Source organism: Pongo abelii, chromosome 9, assembly GCF_028885655.2.
Source record: "Pongo abelii isolate AG06213 chromosome 9, NHGRI_mPonAbe1-v2.0_pri, whole genome shotgun sequence".
Taxonomy (NCBI): Eukaryota; Metazoa; Chordata; class Mammalia; order Primates; family Hominidae; genus Pongo; species Pongo abelii.
The window spans coordinates 30,637,464-30,659,533 of NC_071994.2; the positions used below are offsets into that span (position 1 = coordinate 30,637,464).

A 22,070-nucleotide genomic window follows, 5' to 3' on the forward strand; every position below is an offset into this window, starting at 1 on the left:
AAAGTTTCTTTCTCAGTTGCATGTTCTTAACAGAAGGCATAGCTTCTCATACATTATAGTTGCTCAATGAATGTTCATTGAATTGAATTAAGTTCACTCTATAGGGACTGAAATTTATTCACTTCTGCAGCTATTGTCTTACTATCTTTCTGATTCTTTAATACATGAAGGAGGAGCTGTGGAAATAAATTATGTGTTCCAAATATCTTGATCAATTAAAATATCTCACAGAACTTGGAAATCAAAAGTACAGCAAAATTCACAGAAGGAGATGAGCTCTTAGGTTATATTTATTCTCCTTTCTGGTGAAAAGAGTTCACACAGGATTAAAATAGATATCATGGTAAATTTTAATAGAATAGACAGCCGTAGTAATACACAGTGACAAGAATTCCAAATTACTTACATGCCACAAAACTCCACTCTAGCATAGAATACTGCTTTTTGACTTGGACTTTACCATAGATGATAGCACATTTTTCAAACCTAATTCTGTCAAGAAACATCTAACATTGCACACTTATTTCTAAGAAAAGCAATTCTTCATCCTGTCTCCAGATATCAATCCAAAAAATGTGTGTATTCACTTAAATCACAATTTGTGAGAATAGAAAAGAAAAGTTATCAATACCAGTCCTTTTAAGAGGCTGGTTAAGGATAAAAATCCCCTGAATCCATGGCTCAATTCCTCTACCAGTAGGCTCATTCAGGGTATCCATCAGTAAGCATTTATTGAAAATCCAAGATTCACATTAAATATTATGAGACCTGCAAAAGAAATATAAAACATAAGACTCACCTTTAGTGAACCAATACTCTCATTATAGAATGGGGAAAAGGGGTAGGACAAGAGAGTTGTGGACAATAAAATAATAAACTCATAGCAATGGGTGACAAATTTGAAACTGTGTAGTCCAGGCTGTCTGAGCAATAACAGTTCATTTTTCCTTTAACTTGGGATATACTGGGAAAATTAAGAAATTGGGCTAAAATATTTCTAAGTTTCCTTTGTTTTCTTTTGCCCTACTGAAGAGATGTTGTGACCAAGGTAACTGGAAATGTAGAAAAGACTATTTGAAATGCTATGCAAAATGTACAGTGATAATGCAAAAGAGGTAGGGTTTGTGTGTGTGCAAAAGATGGATAATCATCAATTTTCTATTATGAAAATGTATTAGTTTCTTGAGGAAAAAGATGAAAAAAATCTATGTGAGATTAGGTATTTATTTAAACCTTGATCAGACCTTAGTATAAAAATAATTTGCAGGTCTTGGCCTCCAAGTAAGTTGGTATGTATTTTGCAATGGCACAAATATGTTGTCATCATCAAAAAGAAGAAAAAGATTATATAAAGGCCAAAAGGGGGAAAAAAGAAAATTTCCAAAGAAACAAGGAAAAAAGCCAGAGAAAGAAACGCTGACTTCATTTTTAAAAATGAGGCTATCAAGGACTGCAGAACCTTCCTTCATCTCCTCCTGCCTCGAGTTGGGCGCAGTCATCTAAAGAAGCGAGACATGTGAATTAGGAGGCAGTGTATCATTGAAAAGAAAAAAAATGCTTGAAATTGCTACTCCATCATTTAGATTTATATGCATAACCCTTCTTAAACTTGGATCAATTCCCTCACACTTTATAGCTTCCAAAAGCATTTCACTTGTACCCCACTGCTGGTGTGGTATGGATTGACTCATGGCCTGCCCCAAACTCTTCAGTGGTTTTTCCCTTTGCACTTCTGGTGGGACTCAAGTCCATTGGGTCCTGCATGATAAAACCTCTGCCTGGTTCTCCAGTGCAGCACCTCCCTCAGGCTGCTCCTATGCACTTACCTTCCTTCAGTTCCTAAACACTGACAATTGCTCTCTCCTCACAGAGTCTTTCCACAGACTAAGTTTACTCCAGGTCTCTCACTCCAGGTAACCTACCTGACCTCACCCACTCATTCTCCCAGTCTCCACTGAAAAGTTCCTTCTTCCTAGATGCTTTCTCTGATACCGCAGGTTAAATTCTATTGTCCTATCATACTTCATACTGCACCTATTGTGCTCTGATCACATGTAGTGTTTTTCCTTCATAACACCTACTAGAGTGTGTGGCTATGCATTTAGAGTCCTACTGTTGATTTGAAGTCTGTCTCTCCCTAGCTGTTTGTGAGCAGAAACTATGTTCTTCACCACTGTATCTCCTGTGCCAAGCCCACACTGCCCACAGAAGGCATCTTACAAATATGTATTTAATATATAGCCTGAAGTAACTAGAAAGGGTGAGAAGGATGCAGACCTTACCTGGGTCTTAAAAGGTAAAAAGGTGCTACATTCTGAAAGGTAGAGATAGCACTCAAATATTCAAATATTTAAAAACCCAGGTCCAGAGGCCTCCAGCAGTGCTGCGAGTTACTTGCTGGATTGTGGAGTGATCCACAGTTCCTGAAAGATGGAGTAGGGCTGCGAGAGTAGCATAAGGGCACTTGGGTCTTGGGCCACAGGCTATTTACCTACAAATACAAACATGTTTCAATATTTTTTTAAAAATGGTATAGCTGTAGAGAGACAGCCAGACTGAATCTCAGCCCTGACTGGAAGGGAGCTGGGAAGCCTCCAGCTAAAATGGGTCTATGGTACTTAAAAATGTGTGGATGTGGCTCTGCCATTTTCTAGCTGAGATAAGCTTCAGTTATTTCCAGCGTAACATGGAGATAACAGGAGTATCCACTTCAAAAGGATCAAATAAGAAAATGTATGCAAAGTGTTTAGCAAAAAAAAGTTTGGAAAATGGTAGCTATTATTACTATTATTTATTATTATTATTAAAAGCACTGACTAAAAGCACTTGGACTGTAGCCAGTTCTGCCATTTTCTGAGTGATCCTGGAAAAGTCAACAACTCTGACCAAAATTTTGAGTGTATAAGCAATATTGTTCAGATGTTTGTTCCTCCAAATCTCACCTTGAAATGTAATCCCCAAGTGTTGGAAGTGGAACCTGGTGAAAGGTGATTGGATCACAGGGACAGATCCCTTATGAATGGCTTGGTGCTGTCCTCATGATAATGAGCAAGTTCTTGCTCTAAAAGTTCATGCAAGATCTGGTTGTTTAAAGTGTGGAGCACCTTACTCCCACCCCTTGCTCCCACTTTCAGTATGTGACACCAGTGTCATGCTTTCTTTACAACCTGTAGAACTGTAAGCCAAATAAACCTCTTTTCTGTATAAGTTATCAAGTCTCAGATATTTCTTTATAGCAATGCAAGAATGGCCACATACAGAAAATTGGTACCAAGGGGTGGGACATTGCTATAAAGATACCTGAAAATGTGGAAGTGGCTTTGGAACTGGGTAACGGGCAGAGGTTAAAATTGGAAGAGTACGGAGGGCTCAGAGGAAGACAGTAAAATGAGGAAAAGTTTGTAACATATTAGAGACTGGTTAAATGGTTATGATCAAAATACTGATAGAGATATGGACAGTGAAGGCCAGGGCTAATGAGGTCTCAGATGGAAATGAAGAAGTTACTAGGAACTGGAGTAAAGGTCACCTGTGTTATTCCTTAGCAAAGAGCTTGGCTGCATTGTGTCCACATCCTAGGGATCTGTGAAGGTTGAACTTAAGAGTGATGACTTAGGGTATCTAGTAGAAGAAATTTCTATGCAGCAAAGTATTTAAGATGTAGCCTGGCTGCTTATAACAGCCTAAGATCAAATACAGGAGCAAAGGAATGACTTAAATTTGGAATTTATATTTAAAATGATAGCAGAATGTGAAAGTTTGGAAAATTTGCAACTTGGCTTTGTGATAGAGGAGGAATTCAAGCAGCTACAGAGCAACCACTGGCTAAAGAGATTAGCATGACTAAAAGGGAGGCAAGTGCTATTATCCAAGACAATGGGAAGGTCTTGAAGGCATTTCAGAGATCTTTGAGGCAACCCCTCCCATCACAGGCCCAGAGGCCTAGGAGGAAAGAATGGTTTCAGGGGCCAGCCCCAGGGCCCTGCTAACTTGCACAGCCTTTAGACACTGCTCTCTGCATTCAGGCCATTCAACTCCAGCTTTGGCTCAAAGGGCCCCAGATACAGTTCAGGCTGCAGCTCCAGAGGGCACAGCCATAAGCCTTGGCAGCTTCCACATGGTTTTAAGCCTGCAGGTGCTCAGAATGCAGAAGAGAAGAAGGCTTGGCAGCTTCACCCTGGATTTCAGAGGATGTATGAGAAAACCTGGGTGCTAAAGCAAAAGCCTACTCTATGGGTGAGCACTTGCAGAGAGCCTCTGCTAGGAAAATGCAGAGGGGAAATGTGGGGTTGGAGGCCCCATACAAAGTCCCTACCAGGTTATTGCCTGGTGGAGCTATGGGATGGGACCGCAACCCTCTAGCCCCGAGAGTGGTATGGCTACCTGCAACTTGCAACCTCAGCAGGGAAAAGCTGCAGTCACTCGACTCCAACCCTTGAGAGCAGCTGTCGGGGCTGCACCTTGTGCAGCCATAGGGGTGGAGCTGCCCAAGGCATTGGAAGTCCACCGCTTGCAGAAACATGCCTTGGATGTGGGACATGGTGTCAACAGACACTATTTTGGAGCTTTAAGGTTTAATGTATGCCCTTCTGGGTTTTGTGTGGGGCCTATTACCCCTTTCTTTTGGCCAATTTCTACCTTTTGGAATAAGAGTATCAATCCATCCCTGTACCACCATTGTATCTTGGAAGTCAATAACTTGTTTTTTATTTTACAGGGTCAGGAAGAAATTTGCCTTGGGTCTCCAATGATGAGACTCTAGACTTAGGACTTTGGGACTTTTAAGTTGATACTTCGAATGAGTAAAGACTTTGGGGGACTGTTGGGAAGGGATGATTGTATTTTGCAATATGAGGAGAACATGAGATTTGGAAGGCCAGGGGCAGAATGCTATGCTTTGGATATTTGTCCCCTCCAATACCCATGTTGAAATGTAACCTCAATGTTGGAGGTCAGGACTGATGGGAGGTGACTGGATTATGGTGGCAGATCCCTTATGGATGGCTTGGTACTATTCTCATGATAATGAGCAAGTTTTTGCTCAGCAAGTTTACATGAGATCTGGTTGTGTAAAATTGTGTGGCACCTCCTCACCCATGTTCCCATTCTCGCCGTGTGATGCTGCTGCTCTCCTTTCCCTTTATGCCATGATTGTAGCTTTCTGAGGCCATACCAGAAGGTGAATTAGATGCTAGTGCCATACTTACTGAAGAACTGTGAACCAATTAAATCTCTTTTCTTTATAAATTACCCAGTCTGATGTATTTATTTATAGTAATGCAAGAATGGCCTAACATAAGCTGGGTGTGGTGGCTCAGGCCTGTAATCCCAGCACTTTGGGAGGCTGAGGCGGGTGGATCATGAGGTCAGGAGATCGAGACCATCCTGGCTAACACGGTGAAACCCCATCTCTACTAAAAAATACAAACAATTAGCCGGGCATGGTGGCGGGCGCCTGTAGTACCAGCTACTTGGGAGGCTGAGGCAGGAGAATGGCCTGAACCCAGGAGGTGGAGTTTGCAATGAGCCGAGATCGCACTTCTGCACTCCAGCCTGGGCGACAAAGCGAGACTCCATCTCAAAAAAGAAAAAAGAAAACAAAAACAAAGAAAAAGAATGGCCTAATATAATAAGTATGTGAATTTTCTGGAGAATAAGTCTGTATTTTCACCGGTCTCAAAAAAGTGAAAAAACAAACAAAAAGATTTACTGTTTATTCTATGTATCTGGGGGAAAAAACTGTCTCATCCTACATTAGGATAAATTTTACACATAATCATTATTCTATTGTCCTTTAATCCAAAGACCACCAAATTTATTCTGTATTTCTCTCAAAGTAAAAGATGTTAATTTTTAAATGCTGCACTCAATATTATTATTAATATTTGAATAGAAATTATAATACATACCATTTTCAAATCTTAAACTTTTATTTCAAATATTCAAACATAAAATTGCTGACAATAACCATAATATTAATGAATGGAAATATTAAAATATAAAAAGTATTGAAACTTATATTTCATTTTATTTGAAAACATTTGACATGGAAATACAGGTCCCCTGCATCAAATAAATCCATTGCATCCTGGTACCTGAATTTTCTCTGAAATAGAAAAAAAAAAAAAGGCTCTTGGAAGCCATTAAACAAAATGTAAGGTTATTTGTAAGAAAATAAACTGAAGTGCAATTCTACAAAACAAAAAATAATCACCAAAAATGATTTCTGAGGTATATTTATGTAGATTACCGTAGTTAAAATAAGAAAATGTAAAATGGGTACAATGTATCTACTGTTACTTAAAATCTTTAAACATCAAAAGAATACATCATCTGTCATACAATCACTGAAGACACACACATATCTGCAATCAAAAACCACCTGCATCCAAATAATGGTTTATTCCTCCCAACTACCACTGGCGCTTATATATCCTGCCTCTTATCTGTGTGGAATTTGAACTCTGTTTGATGTAATGCAAGACCCACACTCTCAATCAAAAAAATCTTTATCTTCTTCTATATCTTGTGGGAAAAAAATCTGAGGCAAAACTAAATTCCAGTTCACCTGGAAGAAAAAGACATCTTTTTCTCCTCCTCTTGCTTCTCAATGCATGTTTATTAATCCCAAGGCTCCTTTTGACCTCACCGACCAATCATCAATTTTCATCAGCCATTATCACTGGTCCCTGCAATGCACCTGAGTGGCTTGGCAGGAAAACTTGTAGAATCAGGTTTCACAGGAGAAAAATACATTGCACTTCTGAAGTCCCAGTATATACTTCACACACACACACACAAATGCTCGATTCAGTGTGGCGAATTTCCCTGGAGTACGTAATTGCACTTGCAATAGGCATTGTTAAAAATAAAACTCTAGTATAAAACTAGGGTCTAGGATATTGCAATCTCAACAATAATGGCAAAAAACCATAGGCAGTGTTTCTACATATTGAAATTCCTGCAGCCAGATGTTCCCAGGGTTTATCAAAATGTGATCTGATTAAGGGATTATTGGAAAGGTTGCGCTATAAATCATGCTCTTAGTCACATGCATTCAAAACAGTTCCTACAGTGTTAGAAAAGGATAATTTAATACAGGAAAGTATTTACAGTGCCACCAATAGAATAAAAGAGTAGAAATGGGTAAAAAAATCTATAAACCAGCATGACCATGCTTCAGGGAATAGGATGATTATGTGAATTTAGCTGTTTATTAGTGCAGAGACATGCTGCAAGGATTAAGCAGGATGAAGGGAAAGGGTGGCTTAGTAGCCCATTCATTTCCAAAAAAACAAAACCAAGAGTTTTCAAAAAAACTAATGTTAAAATATGTATATGTTTTTGACAACTAAATTAGAAATGACTTTGATATTCTGCATATAAAAAGCAAGGAAAACTGCTGTATTTTTTAATGAAAGATACTGAGTTCAATCCCTGCAGAAGCACCAAATACATACCATTTAAGATAATGTCACTGATGCACTTTTGACAACTAAATTATCAAGCTCTTTGATATACTGTGTATGAAGAGTAGCAATTATGGCCAATAAAATCAAAGGAAGAAAAACTAATTAACACTAACATATCATTATGACTCACTAGCATATAAAATTCCATGCCTGCTCTACATTGCCAGCAACTGGCAAATCCCAAATTCCTTAGGATGCAGATAATAGTTTCCAAATAACTGGAGCCACAAGAGGGTTAGGGGGCCCTTTGGAGCTTTTGTGTTGCTTTCTTCTATCAAAAGGGCCAGAGCACACAAATGACTTAAAAACTTGCTTACCCCTGCCCCATAAAAATGTAATCCCAAGATCATGTGCTATAGTGATTAGTTGTGAATCCTAAACAAATTCTGATACTACCTTATAAACACAGTGATTAATTTGTGGTGGAAAGAAGAAGGGCTTTGGGGACAAAAGGACTATGTTCAATTTCCAAGGCAAGTATTTATTACCCCTAAATAACTTTGAGCAAATCATTTAAACCCCCATGAAATGGAGATAATAACAACATCTACTCCTCAGAATTGTCGTAAGGAAAAATGAGTGTGAAAACATTCCACAGTGGTAAAAAGCACTGTGTAAATGTTAACTCTTCTGCTGTACTGCATTTGGACTCCATCTAAACTTAGCAGATGGAAAAATACAAGGTTATCCTGCTACACAATTCTGAATCCACTGAAAGTTAACTGATCATTATAGAAAGAATAACACACTGCAGAGGAGAGGACTCTATGAAACCTAGATTTAGAAAAATTGATTCAGGTTTCATTTGGAGAAAGTCTGGCAAAATGTTTCAGTAAGACATGAAATATATTTTTAGACATCAAGCTAACATATATTTTTACAAGCCTCTGTGGCTTCAAGATTGTAAGCAGAAGCTCTAAATTTGGAAACTCTAAATTACTTGAAATTAAAAAGTAAAAATAAAGAATCATACTTGGCTTCTGATAGCTAAGTAAACGTATATTATCAGAAGATTTAATAACTAACTGTAGCTAACAGGTGTATTCTAAATTCATTATTGAAAAATCCGTGACAGCAGATGACCTCCTAAACTCTGAAGGTTACAATAGATACATAATTTAAACATAAAAAAGGACTGATTTTCTCAAAGTTGTCCTGATGTAAGGTATTTCTGCATAAATATAACAAATGGGTAAATGCACTGAGAGCACTTTGTAAAGGTCATCATGCTGTACAAATGTAAGATATTATCAGAAAAATTTAAAAAGTTCTTTTGAATCTTATAGAACAAGCCAAGATATGTAAAATTACAAAAATGAAGAATTATTCAAAAATGAAATAGAAGGCACTTATCATATCTCAATACAAAATATAATAAATCGAAGGGGAAAAAAATGAAAACCACAAGACCAGTTTCTTTCCTGGCCTCACTGGCTGTTCTTTGACAACCTTGGCTTTGATTTTCATGACAGCTCCCCAACACACACAGATATTTGCTCATCTCTGGTCCCCTGCAGTTACTCCTGTTCTGAGTTATTGAGCTTTCAGATAACTGATTTTTCCTGTTGCTTTTCGGAACTCACTAAAAGGCTCAAGTAATCAGCTCATCAGTTTCCATTCCTGACTTGAGAGCATCTGTAGCATCTTACTCCAACCTACCACCTCTTGGATGGTGAAGCCCCATACACAGCAGTAAAGGGTGCTAGGAGAAGCCCTCAATGCAACCCAGAGGGAAACTCAATTCCAAAAACCAACTCATAAGTGGTTGCCCTACTTAAAATTCCATTGAATCTTGGCTTTCTAGAGAGTCCTCTATGCCTAATGGGTCCCCTAAGCTTGCCTGAGAGTTCATGGTAAACCCAGAGGTTTTTAATGAATTATGAGCATTCATAAACTTCTGGAGGTATTTGGAGGTGTACAACCAGTGGTGTTTCAGGACATCTTCCATCTCGTAGCATTTGGACTGCCTGGCATTCATTTTCCGGAAGCGCCTAAACAGTTTGTTACCAGACTCATTTCCCTCACTTGCCCATGCCCCAATGGAGCCATCCCTCTCAATAATTTCAGGAACATGTGCCAGGGTTTTGTGAAAATAATTGGTGATTTTTCCCTCATACCTATACTTGAACTTGGTAGAAAGGAGTTCAGCAAAACGCTGTGAATTGAAACTGTACTGGCAGAGGGATTCTGGGCACTCTTTAGCAGGGCATGATGACCGCCATACTGGTTTCATCTTCAGGTAAAGATCCATCAGCTCCCTCAGAGCCTCATGCCTCCCCTCGGAAGGAATTAACTCACAAACTGCATCCACAGTCTCTTTGGTCATGAGCTTCCTGGCAAAGTTGCCATTCATCCTCATGATTGGTTTGAGGTTCATCTTCTTCCGGAGATGTTTGTCCAGTGTGGCCTGCCATCTTTTCCTTTCCTCTTTGGAAGCATTGGGATTCTTATACACTTCCCCTATCTCTAGCTGGAAGATCTTGTAAAACTCAGCTGCATTGCCAATGTCACAGTGGAGTGCGTCTATGGAAGGGACTGTCTCAATGAAAGGTTTAGCTGAGACCCCTTTCACCCGATCCCGCAGTTCTTCCACAGACTCATGGTAAGGGTTGGAACGCCAGACCTCATAACGTTCCAGGTTCTCAGCATGGCTTCTGGTTATAGAGTGGAAGACAAGATTTTGAGAGGCTTCCAGACGGGTGGCATCACAAAGAGTACAAATGTAGACTGAGCCAGAAGCCTCGAGGCCTTCCACTTCCCGCACAAGTTTTTCATCATAGCCAGTGCCCCTGAAGATGAATTTGAAAGTCCGGAGAATGCCTCCCAGCTCAAGCTTTAATTCACTGCTCTTCATGGCCTCCCTCTCAGCAATGAGAGGGCTCAGGATGGCAGTCAGGGTCTCATGGTCAGACTCATCTGCCAGCATAAGGCACAATGGCTTGCAACACAGTTCAGAGTTAGGTTTGGCTTCTTCAAATACCTTCAAATTCTGAGAGCTGTGGGCAATAGTAATTTTCATGATTGTGAATGAAAAACGGACTGCCTTTTCTGGAACTACTGGCCCACTCCCATGCTTCTCACTCACATCTCCCATTCCATCACAAGACTCCTTCACCACCACAGTGAAGGGGCCATTCAGGTAATCATCAAGGTCTTGGGATCTTATGCCTTCCAAGATGTCTTCTTCCATGTCCATCAAAGCAGACACCAAAGCTGAATCATAGCGGAACCTCTTTGCAATGGTGTCCACTGGGTAATCATCCACAGAGGATGACAGTCCAGACAGCCCATCAATAATGCCAACATCAGTGCTGGAAGACACATTCTTCAGAGGTGGCTGCCACTCAAAGTGGTGGTAGCCCGGCAGAAGTATCTTCTCAGCATTCCGAAGGGCATGCAAAGGCTGAAAAATCTGTCTCCCTGTGATGGCTTTCACAGTCCTGTACATCTTGTGGTACTGACTGCAGCTGAGGAAGGTGTTGACACGGATGGCCAAGCAAACAGCTGGCTGCAGGCCAGAGCCCTTTCCCTGCATGATGGCCTCCAGCTCATCAGCTTGCCTGTGCTCATTCCTCGCCCTCAGAGCCAGCAGGAACAAGGTCATGCACACGGACTTCACATCTCCACCTTCTTCTTTGTCAGCAAAGGCTTTGACTTGCAGCTTGAGCTCCCTCAGCCGGTGCTTCTGAGCTCTCCGAGTCAGCGACAGAAGATGTTGGCGGGGCCGGCCCCCTTTATTAATGTGCACAAAAGTCTCTTTTGATTCCTTGTGACTTGAGATGTGGTGATTATATTTTTCCAAACTGACCTCCTCATTGCACTCTTTTGCTGGACATTTCACCATCAGGGAATTCAAGACGTTCAGAAAGGACTTCACTGGACTCTCCAGGTCAGTAGGGAAGCATGGATATCGGCAAGAGGGACAATAGCTGCCCATGACTTTGAGGCATCTGAGAATGCAGACCCGGCAAAAGACATGCTTACAGTTGGTCTCCACAGGGTCAGCCAGAATGTGTTCACAGATCTGGCAGGAGATGGATTTCACAAAGTGCTCCGGGAAGTCCACTGCAAGGAGCTTGGTACTAAGATGTATCTTACTGCAGTTGGCGATCTTCTTCATGACATCCTTGCTGCTGATCCTTGCCTGAGCTCTTCTCTTGCGCTGACTGGCTTGTCTCGCTTGGTCAAGCACAGTTTTGAGTTTTTTGCTGAGCTGCAAGTTTGGCTGAAGACTCTTCCTCTTGAGTCCCCGACGGGCAGTGTTGCAGATGTCACAGGATGGTGTGTGGGGGTGCCACTCCATGGTCACGTTCCTTGGGAAGTAAACCTCACATGGGGCACTGCTAAACTTCCTGTGCATGATGCTCCAGCAGTTATGGCAGAACTCAGTGGGGTGGATCGAGTCAACATCTGCCTTCACATCGATCCGGAAAACCTTGGCAATGAGGTCCGGCCAAGAAGTAGCTCTCTTTTCCTTCTTTCGTAAAAGGCCTAGGGTTTTACCATCCACAGGACCATGGACTGGATATCTCCTGTTGTGCTCATCAGTTCTAAAAGAATTCCCACAGATGCGGCAGAGATGTCGAAGGTTGGCTTGATGGATCGCTTTGCCTCTTGCTTTCCCGTTGTCATGAAATTTCTTTGAAAACTTAGGGTGGGCTTTTAACAATGGCTGAGTTGGGACTGGCTTCTGACCATCAGCCTTGTCCAGGACTGCTGGAGATTGCTCCAGAGAGGGTTTCCCCTCAAAGGAATCCTTCTTTTCCTTTTGAGCTTCTTCAGGTGTCTTTTCAAAGGATCTCACCCGGAACAGCTTAAATTTCCATTCTGAAAATTTAATATGTGGGTGCTGAATTTCATCTGGGGCAGAACTGAGTCCCAAGGTGGGTGGGAAAGAGGCTGCCATGCTGGCTGAGGTGCCTGAGAACAATGAAAACAAGTCATATTAAGACCAATATCAATATCCCACTGATGTATCTTATAAATAATAAAAATAAATACATTCAATTATTTATTCATGTATTCCAAAAGATATGTATTAAATCTTCTACCTTAATATATCATGTTAGGTGCTGATCATAGAGTTATTTCCTCTTCTGACAGTGTTTATGGTTACTTATACCTGTTAGACACATATAAATGTTTAAATATATACATGTAAAGTTGTATTTCCTTCCACAAAAACCTTAAGGTCTTTAAGGACAGAATCTTTGATTCATCTTTGCCTCCCCAAGGGTCCCAGTATACATTAGGTGCTCAATAGTTATTTGTTCAGTAAATGTAAAGATAAACAGGCTACTAAAATCAAAGAAAAGTAATATTTTCCACATTGTATTAGCCTCATTGCACTAGCTGGACAATATATTTCCAGCTTTTTAAAGCAGTCTTCCAGGAGGTTGGTTGTTTATTTCTTCCAAATGGGTCATAAAAGGATGATAAAGCTGCAAACCCAAAGAAACTAATTATTCACTACTTGAAAGGATGAAGTGAATTTTGAGCTTTATGAATGCAAACTAATAATAAGTATCATGGATAGTAATTATGCTTACAATTTTAATTAGTGAATGCTGTTGTAAATTATAAGGCTGTGTCTACATTAGAAACAAAAAACACGAACTCTAAACCTGCAACAAACCAGAGTGTACATAGACTGAGATTCTAAGGGACTTTTAAGATGAAAAATTCACATGGTTTCAGATAAAACTCACACAGGTCATCCTGAAAGTCATTGTCAGTCGATGGTCATTAGCACTATAGTTTGTAACATAATAAGAAGAGGTTGGAGTAATGTTTCTCTTCTGGTAAAAAACATTGGCAATTACATATGCCAGGAAACCCTACTGATTTGAGTTGTAGTGCACAGATCGCTAGCGATGCAGAAAAAAAGTCTAACAATGCCACGTGAGGTGTACTCTCTAGACCCAATTAGATCAATCTTTCCCAAATTACTTAGTACATAATTGGAAAAAGAGCAAATGTATTTTCAATCCATCATCCCATCCACCTATCAAATTTGCGTGGGTTAATTATTTTGACCCACCAGTTATATCAAGTAACATATGTTTTTCCCTCAATTGATCAACTAACAAAATCGATGACAATTTTTATGGTCACATAGTTATGGAGACAAATTCTCAGACGAATATACTTTGAGCAGGGGTGGGATTAGGAGGCACAGAGGGGCAAGAGTTAATGCTGACAGCTGCTACAAAAGCCTCTTTTCAAGTCCCTGCTTTACTGAAGTTTGTTCCATCTTCTATGCATTACACATCAGAAATTGGTGTTTTGGGGCACAGGCACAGTGGCTCATGCCTGTAATCCCAACACTCTGGGAGGCCAAGGCGGGTGAATCACTTGAGGTCAGGAGTTCGAGACCAGCCTGGCCAACATGGTGAAATTCCATCTCTACCAAAAATACAAAAAAATTTAGCCGGGCATGGTAGCAGGCACTCGAAATCCTAGCTACTCAGGAGGCTGAGACACGAGAATCGCCTGAACCCAGGAGGCAGAGATTGCAGTGGGCCAAGATCACACCACTGCACCGCAGCCTGGATGACAGAGCAGAACTCTGTCTCAAAAACAAAGAAATGGGTGTTTTTCATAAAAATTAAAAGCAAATTTCTAAGACTTGATTCACAGAGAAATCCTATTAGATTGTTCCCTATGCAGGACTATGCAAGAGTTAAACAATACACAGCCATTTCAAATGTCTCATTAACCTCAAAAAATATTTCAACTGCAGCCCAACGAACACCTCAAAATTGCTTATAGTTCAATTCTGCTTCCTAATTCTCTTCTGTGGCAGGTGCTAGGTCTTTCCCTGTGGCTCCCCTGCCTCTTAGGTTGAACTCAACCCCAAATGCCTTCTCATTCCTTTAGCATTTTACTTCCCAGCCTATACTTAAAGCACTTGCTCTCTGGTATTCCAAGACAATATTTTGAGTAATTCTTTTTAAAATGCATGACCGTCTCTAGAGCTCATCAAGTTTAATATTGACTTTCACATTGAGTAAGTCAATCATCAGGCATGTTTGTAGGATCCTTAGAACTATCTCATTTCCCTACACATTTCTCCCCTGACTCCCACTGGCCTGCATTACTATACCAAAATCTACCAAACTACATTTATTTAAATACTCCTGTGGAAGGCAACCAAAGCAAAAGTGGACAAATGGGATTGTATCAAGTTAAAAGCTTCCGCACAGCAAAGTAAACAATCCACAAAGTGAAGACACAATCCACATGATGGGCGAAAATATTTGTAAGCTATGCATCTGACAAGAGATTAATAACCAGAATATACAAGGAGCTCAAACAACTCTATAGGAAACAATCTAATAATCTGATTTTAAAATAGGCAAAATATCTGAATAGACATTTCTCAAAGGAAGACATACAAATGGCAAAACAGGTATATGAAAAGGTGCTCAACACCACTGATCATCAGAGAAATGCAAATCAAAACTACAATGAGATGTCATCTCACCCCAGTTAAAATAGATTGTATCCAAACGACAAGCAATAATGAATGCTGGCAAGGATGTAGAGAAAAGGGAACCTTCATACACAGTTGGTAGGAATGTAAATTAGTACAGCCACTATGAAGAATAGTATGGAGGTCCTCAAAAAAACTAAAGATAGAATTATTATATGATCCAGCAGTCCTACTATTGGGTATTTATCCAAAGGAAATCAAATCAGTATGTTCAGAGACATCTACACTCCTGTGTTTATTGCTGCACTATTTTTTATCCTTACTTGTGATTTTTACTCCCTAAAATAGACGTGTATTACTTTTGGTAGAAGATAAAACTTTAAAGAACTAGACTTAGATTAGATATTTTTTATCTATTCAATTAGCAAAAATTAAAACTACTTATATGGTTCAGCATTAATAAAGGCATGGAGAAATTAAGATATCTCCATACATTCTTGGGAGAAGTATAAATTGGTATAAAATGCCTACTAGACAATTGAGCAATGTCTTTAAAATTTTTGAATATATTATCTTTGGTGCAATAAATCTCCTTTTGGGAAGTTATCCAAAAGAAACATTTCCACAGGAATGCAACAATATTTATACAAAGACAGAGAGAGAGATTTGTTTCCAAAACTGTTACTTTGAAAAAGCAGGAAACAATATAAATAATTACCCAAAGGGCATTTTTAAATAAACTATGGTCCAGACATACAGTGGAAAACCATGCAGAAAATTTAATTTTCTGTATGCACTGATGCATATGTGCAATTTCTGTATGCATCAGTGACATGGAAAGATGCTCACATGAAAAAGTAGAGAATAGAATGACAATAGCAAGTATAGTAGGATTCTCTTTATGTAGATATGTTTGTATTTATACATATATGAAATCACAGGAATTATGAAAGGATATACACTAAAATCTTAACAGTGTTTAATTTCTGAAAAAAATAGAATTGGCATTGTTAAGAGGGCCTTTTGCACTTTTTATTTTATTCATTTTTGTATCATTTGAATTATTCAAAACAAGCAAGTAACTATTTTTATTAATTTTGTGATACCTTTATTTTGGATAAAACTGTTTTAAAGACTAGATGTATATGTGCTCATAGTCACTTTTCCATATTTTCTTCTAAATTTCCCCCAGAAAAACTTAAGATCTGGCTAATTTCAAATCTGACCACCACCCTTAGTTTTTCTTTCTTTTCGGATGAACATGGAGAAAGCAGGCTAAAATATGGACCTGTAGACAGCACGAAGTTAGGACTGTGAAAGAGTTATCTTGGATTCATATTTTTTGACACTCAGAAACCTTGCAAATGCTTGATCTCCTCTCTTCTAACAAAAGATCTCAGCAGCAGACCAGCCTCAGGATGTCAAAGGCCGAGTGGTTGGTGCTGGCTCAGCCCTGTCCTCACCGGCCACTGCCATCTCGACATTGCCATCTGACATCAGAGCTACAGGGGTGCCTCCCTCCACACAGCACAGATTCATTTTGACAGACTAGTTTGGGGTGGCTTGGACAGTGCAGGAACAGTAGTTTCTGGTGAGTGATATCATTAGTTCAGGAGACCAGGGCACAGCAGCAGCAGCAGCCCCCCATTTCCATCCCAGCTGCCCACCCTACACACACACACATACACCCCGTTACTTGGCCCACAATCTTCCCTCCTAACGTCTTCAACTTAGTCTGTACACAATTTCCAAGTAATAACTGTGTGCTCAAGTGTGACCTCTCATTATCACACCTGTTCCACTTATTCATTCACTCTGCAAATACTATCGTCTGTTTTTTGCCAAACATCATGTATCAAAAACGTGACAAAATAAAAAGCCTTTTTATAAGTCTCAAGTATCCACAAAATAACACTACAATTCTTGCTCTTCCTTCAGACAACCTCTTGCATGAACCACTTCAGAAAGAGAAATATATCATCACAATCCCTGGCCAGGAATCCTGACTCAAGAACATAACCTCAAAGCAGGGTCTCTACCGTGGCAATTCTCAAAATTAATACAAATCAGAATCATGAGCGAGTTTGTTTTTAAAAAGAAATGCAGTTCATCAGGTCCCAAAGAGTCTGGCTGTTTGGGAAGGAATCCAGAAATTGCATTTTTAAACATTCAGTGATTCTAAAATGAGTGAATATTTTGAGAAACACTGGTCTCCTACTTAGGCCAACCTAGTTCAGGAAATGCCTGGCAATACTTGTTAATACCTGGGAAACCATACATTTCCTCCCACCCTAGAATTTATGTTCCTGATTATTTTTCTCGCCTAAACTAACAGTATTTATTTCCAAGAGTCTCACACCTTACCTTCTGCTGATTTGTACACATTCATTCAAGAAGCACTCCTTAAACCTTTCTTCTGACAATAGCATTCATTTATAGTAATTCAGATATTTTGCATCTTTCTATGAAACTTCAGTGGCCCTAAACTTGGCCTCTTGTACCTTTTTTATTTTCATACATTAAAAAAAAATTGACGTAGCTTTGCTCATTCCATCCCCTCATCACCTGGAAGGAAAAAAAGCTCAAGCACTTCTAGTTAGAAACATAAAAATGTAATAAATATTTTGGCTCAAGGCATGAAAAGTATGAGTGTTACCTTGCTCAGCAGGCTGCCTGGCCAAAGTGTTGAGATGTCTGCAATTTGGTTGATATTACTCAATACCAAAGAAAAGGCAAAGTGTGTTCTCTGCTCTCTCCTTGCTCTCTTGTTTCTCAGAACATACTGCTGAGCTGTTTATCAGCTTCCACTGTCCTTCCCAGCCTCCCCCACCATGGAGGGCTAACCACAAATGATGGCAGCCAATCATGGGCCAGGAGACCCCAGCTCCAGCTGCCACCTGGCTCTTTAGGAAGCTTAGCTCAGGGGGGCCTGAGTGTAGAACCATGTGCAAGTGTTTGCTGGGGCACTGGCTGCCAGTTCCCTCCCTGAGAATGTTTGGGTTGGAAATGGTCTTGTCAGTCAGTATAAGCCCCAGCTTTTGCCAGGGTTCTGTATCTCTGTGCCTCGGTTCCACATCTGTAAAAAGGAAATGCTAGTAGTATATACCTCAAAGAGTCAATAATGCTATACAATGAGAGTTATTATAGGAAAATACTTGAAACGATGTCTGCCTCTTTGCAGATGTTCATCAGATATTAACACCACTATGGAATTTTTTTATTATTATCTTGAAATGTTATCCAAACAATCTCAGAACCTTTCAACCTGGTCAAATCTTGCTGAGGAACGTTGATGCTCCTTGTAACTACTCTCAGTTTAAACATTACTCGAGTATGGACGTCAACAGACCTGGATTTAAATCTTGACTCAGGCCTTTGATTCATTGCTTAAACTTTATGAACTTGAATCTCATCACCTGCAACCTAAGATTAATAATATTAGCCCCCATTATTGAGAGCAATGGGCTAGGCTTGTAAGTGTTTTATGTGCCATTTAATTTTCACAACAATCATACGCATCTGATAGTATTATGTCTAAAAAGAAACGACAGAAGTTCAGAGCAATGGAATGACTTGCCCATGGTCACACAGCCACTACTTAGTGAAGGTGGGGTGGAATTCCAAAGCTCATGTTCTTAATCACTCCATTATACCACGAAAGGAGAATAATGAAAGCCACTTTGTAGTAATAGTCTAAGGATAATTCAAGAATGAATAGGTGTATACACACCTCTGTCTCTGTTTCAAAACCCCTTTATAATTCTCAGACCAGCTTTATCCCCAAAGTCTTTCTGTGTTCAGCTAATAAGTGAGAGATTCTTTGCTTGTCTGATTCTCAGCAAAAACTGTCAAGGAGGCAGTTGCAAGGATTTCACTGTTCTGTGCTGCCCTCATTCGAGGCTCCTCTTACATCTCCCACTCTTTCGCATTTGGACCTATTTAACCACACAACAGCCCTGGGGCCACAGCTGCTCACTAAAGACGAGGCAGAAGCCACTGCAGTTACACTGGGGGAGAGGAGAAACTGGTCTGTGGCTTCTAGGAGCTTCAGTGTGTTTTTCCCCAAGGAGATGCAGCCTTTACCTGAGGGTCATATTTGAGGCAACATGGTGAGAAAAGGCAGGTGAGAGCTAAGAATTTCCTGAAGACAGTGTTCATGTTCAACAGGACCATCAGGAAGCAAGCTTTGTGGCCCTGGGCCCTCCTTACACAATGAGGTCAAGTAGAGAGGAGTCATAACATGACTTACATGCAAGAGGGTGTCCTTCCCCCCCATCCTCCTGCTCCTTAAAATCTTGCATCTCCAATGGACTTAAAGAAAGAAAAAGAAAAGGCCAGATGTTCATGCTTCCCCTTGAAGGAAAGAGCAAAATAATAATATCCCACAGTATTAGAACAAAGCAGCAAGTTCAAGCATCAGGCTTCAGTTCTGTAGGTTCACTTGGAAGTTACATGAAATTAAGTGACAAAATGCACTGGTTTGTTTTGGACTTTCCTTGGTTTAGCACCGAGAGTCTAAGGTGAACAGAGTTTGTTTGTTGCCCATAACCTCCAAAGCAGAGTTAGAAAATTTCTCTGAGCTCAAAAATTTATAAATGGAATCCTTTTCAATTTTTCTTGGACAAGTAAGCTGGTCAAACGGACTCATCAAAGAATGGTGGGGGTGTGAGGTTCAGACCAGATAATGGAGGAGCTTTCTCTCTCTCCCTCTCTCTCTCTCTTTAAAACATATTTAACATAGATTTCTGTATTGCTCAATTTTTCATCAGTCATGTATACTTTTATAATTAGGAAAAATCACAATATTTACAAATGAAGTACTCAATGAATTTTAAATGAGACATAACAAAATATTGGGTGCATATGAAGATACAGTTTTCTAATTGCTCTGTTTGATAAAAGTCTGGATTTGTATACATCACCAGTATTTCCATGTTTGTCCCAATTTCACCTCCCAATTTCTCCCATCCGTGTTGAAATCAAGCCGCTTGTCTCCTATTGAGAAGTGAGACCTCCCTTGGATCACCTGGAAAAAACAAGTTAAACAATGGCCCATTGTCCCTCCGGACACTAACATTTTATTCACTGTCTTTATTTCAAATCTTTCCCACATGACAAGCAAACCTTAACTTGCATCATAAAATAGCAAAGTCAGAGATGCCTAGGATCCATGTTGTTCCCAGCAAATTAAAAATAAAACACTGCCGACATGTATTGGCCAATTGTTGCAAGAGACAAAGAATGAAAAGGGTGAACTAGAGCCTGGACAATTTGATGCCAAGCTCCAGCCTTGAGCGCAGACCTCCCAGACTAGTGATTAGCTGTGGTTAGTCCTGGAAGAGCCGACAGGCCCTTCACTGGCTCTGCTCCTCCAGGCAATGTGCTCCCTGCATCCCTGCTTTCACCTGCCTCTCCATCCAAGCCCCAACCCCCCTTAGCAGGTTGCCTACACTTATTCCCCTTGGCTCCCAAAGGCCCTTTTAAGAGACCTTTTCAAATTCAATTTCTTCCCAGACAGCAATGAGTTCCAATTGCTGATAACAATCAAAATCTACTCCTGCAGCCATGGTCTGAGTGTGTGAACGCTGCATTTTGAGCTCTTATCATAATTCAGCAGATGCTGTTTACGGACATTGAGATTACATACATAAGCATGTGTCTTATACATCTCTAACTAGCAAAACTCTTGTCTTCTAACATCACCAATTTGAAAGCCAGAACTAGAAGGGAACTTAGAGGTTACTTGCCCCAACGCATGTATTTTATTTATTCCTGAAGGGCAGAGTGTTCCTGTTCCATATCACAGAAGGAAATTAGTAGCAGAAATAGCATTACAAATCCGATCTCCCAGCTCCCAGGACAACGTTCTTTCCACTACACTGAAAAGGGAACATCCCTCCCTAACCCATCCAAGATGCATCTTAGACGGTAAAGAAACTCAAGCTGGCAATGGAGCAGAACCTTAACAGGTCGTCGCTAGATCGGAGCCCTGGGTGAGCATGCAAACTCGCCACCCTGCACTGGTGGTGGAGAGACAGTGTCTCCACACACTCATTTCTCCCCGACTTTCTCTGTCTTAAAATTTTTTTCTAATTAACTCAATGTGAATTACCCCTGTTAGTAAAATCTCTAATGTGTTATTAATTGCTCTAAACGTCGGCTGCAGCTTACTCTCCATGCTTTCAGGAGTGCTGCCGCGGGCTTTCTGATTTTAGCTACACTGTTTTCTAAGCAGCTAGTGCCACCGTGTGGGCAAAGAAAAGTCTATATTCTTGACTATCAGAAAAAGCCATAAGAAAAAGTCTCAGAAGTTGTTGAATCCATGAACTGGTTAAGAAGAAATCATGTATTTGCTTCTCTTCTCTTCCCTCTTCCCCTTATCCCAATCTCTATTCTCCCTACCCCCTCTTCCACCATCACTTACCTTTGTAGAAATCCCCCATAATTCCTATAGACTAGGAAACAGAGCCAAAAGCTTAAAAGGTCAAAGTAACTTGCACAAGACCCCACATTTCATTAACTCCAGTCTTCCACAAAGGTCAAGAGACAACACAGGACTCCATTCTCATTGTCTTGCTAATCCTGACCAGTCCCAGAAATGTGTAATAAATGCCTTCTTCTTATTTCTCAAACAAGAGAAGACATGAGGACCAGGTATTCATGAGAAAATCTGAAGAGCTGAGAGTAAAGGCCGGTGCATAAGATTGCTAAATATCCTTTCTAATCAGGAGACATCTGTTCCATTTCCAAACCTTACAAAATAGTGAGGCATTGTTTTGCCTCCTCATCCTACTTACCTGCATAAGATCACAGATTGAGTTCAAACATTGACATAGGAGGAACATGACCTAAATTTCTCAGAGCTAGTATACAGGTTTGGGGAATAAGCTTTCTCAACTCTACAGTAAACATAATGGCCTGAATGCCTAATTGCAGGATACCAATAAATGTCTTTACAAAAAGCCAAACTGGGCAACTGCCCAGTTTGCCTCAGTGAGGGCTTTCAAATTTCACAATATTTTTTTGAGGATAAGAAAGGGTTAGTTTTTAAGACAAAGGAGCTTTAGCTTTAATTTAATTCAATTATGTTTAAACTATAATAACTATGTGGCTTTGTTTTATATCTAATGAGAACAATTGCTAAATTTTTCATAAATTTTAAT

At 40.1% G+C, this 22,070-nt stretch overlaps 1 protein-coding gene across 5 annotated transcripts in view; it reads right to left on the bottom strand.

Moving 5' to 3' along the window:
• Window positions 1-5,911: 5,911 nt before the first annotated feature.
• Window positions 5,912-22,070, bottom strand: part of RAG1 (recombination activating 1) — a 64,152-nt gene continuing 47,993 nt past the window's right edge. For 2 of the 5 annotated variants that reach the window (XM_054524487.2, XM_054524488.2), the window contains exons 2-4: window positions 19,830-19,933; window positions 19,157-19,260; window positions 5,912-12,392 (exon numbers count right to left, since the gene is read on the bottom strand). In XM_054524487.2, the coding sequence (XP_054380462.1) occupies window positions 9,247-12,392; window positions 19,157-19,253 (3,243 nt within the window). In that variant the 5' untranslated portion in view covers window positions 19,254-19,260; window positions 19,830-19,933 and the 3' untranslated portion in view covers window positions 5,912-9,246. Of the gene's footprint in view, window positions 12,393-12,523; window positions 12,595-19,156; window positions 19,934-22,070 lie in introns of all 5 variants that reach the window. The other 3 variants (XM_054524489.2, XM_054524490.2, XM_009246464.4) reach the window with 3 other exon arrangements.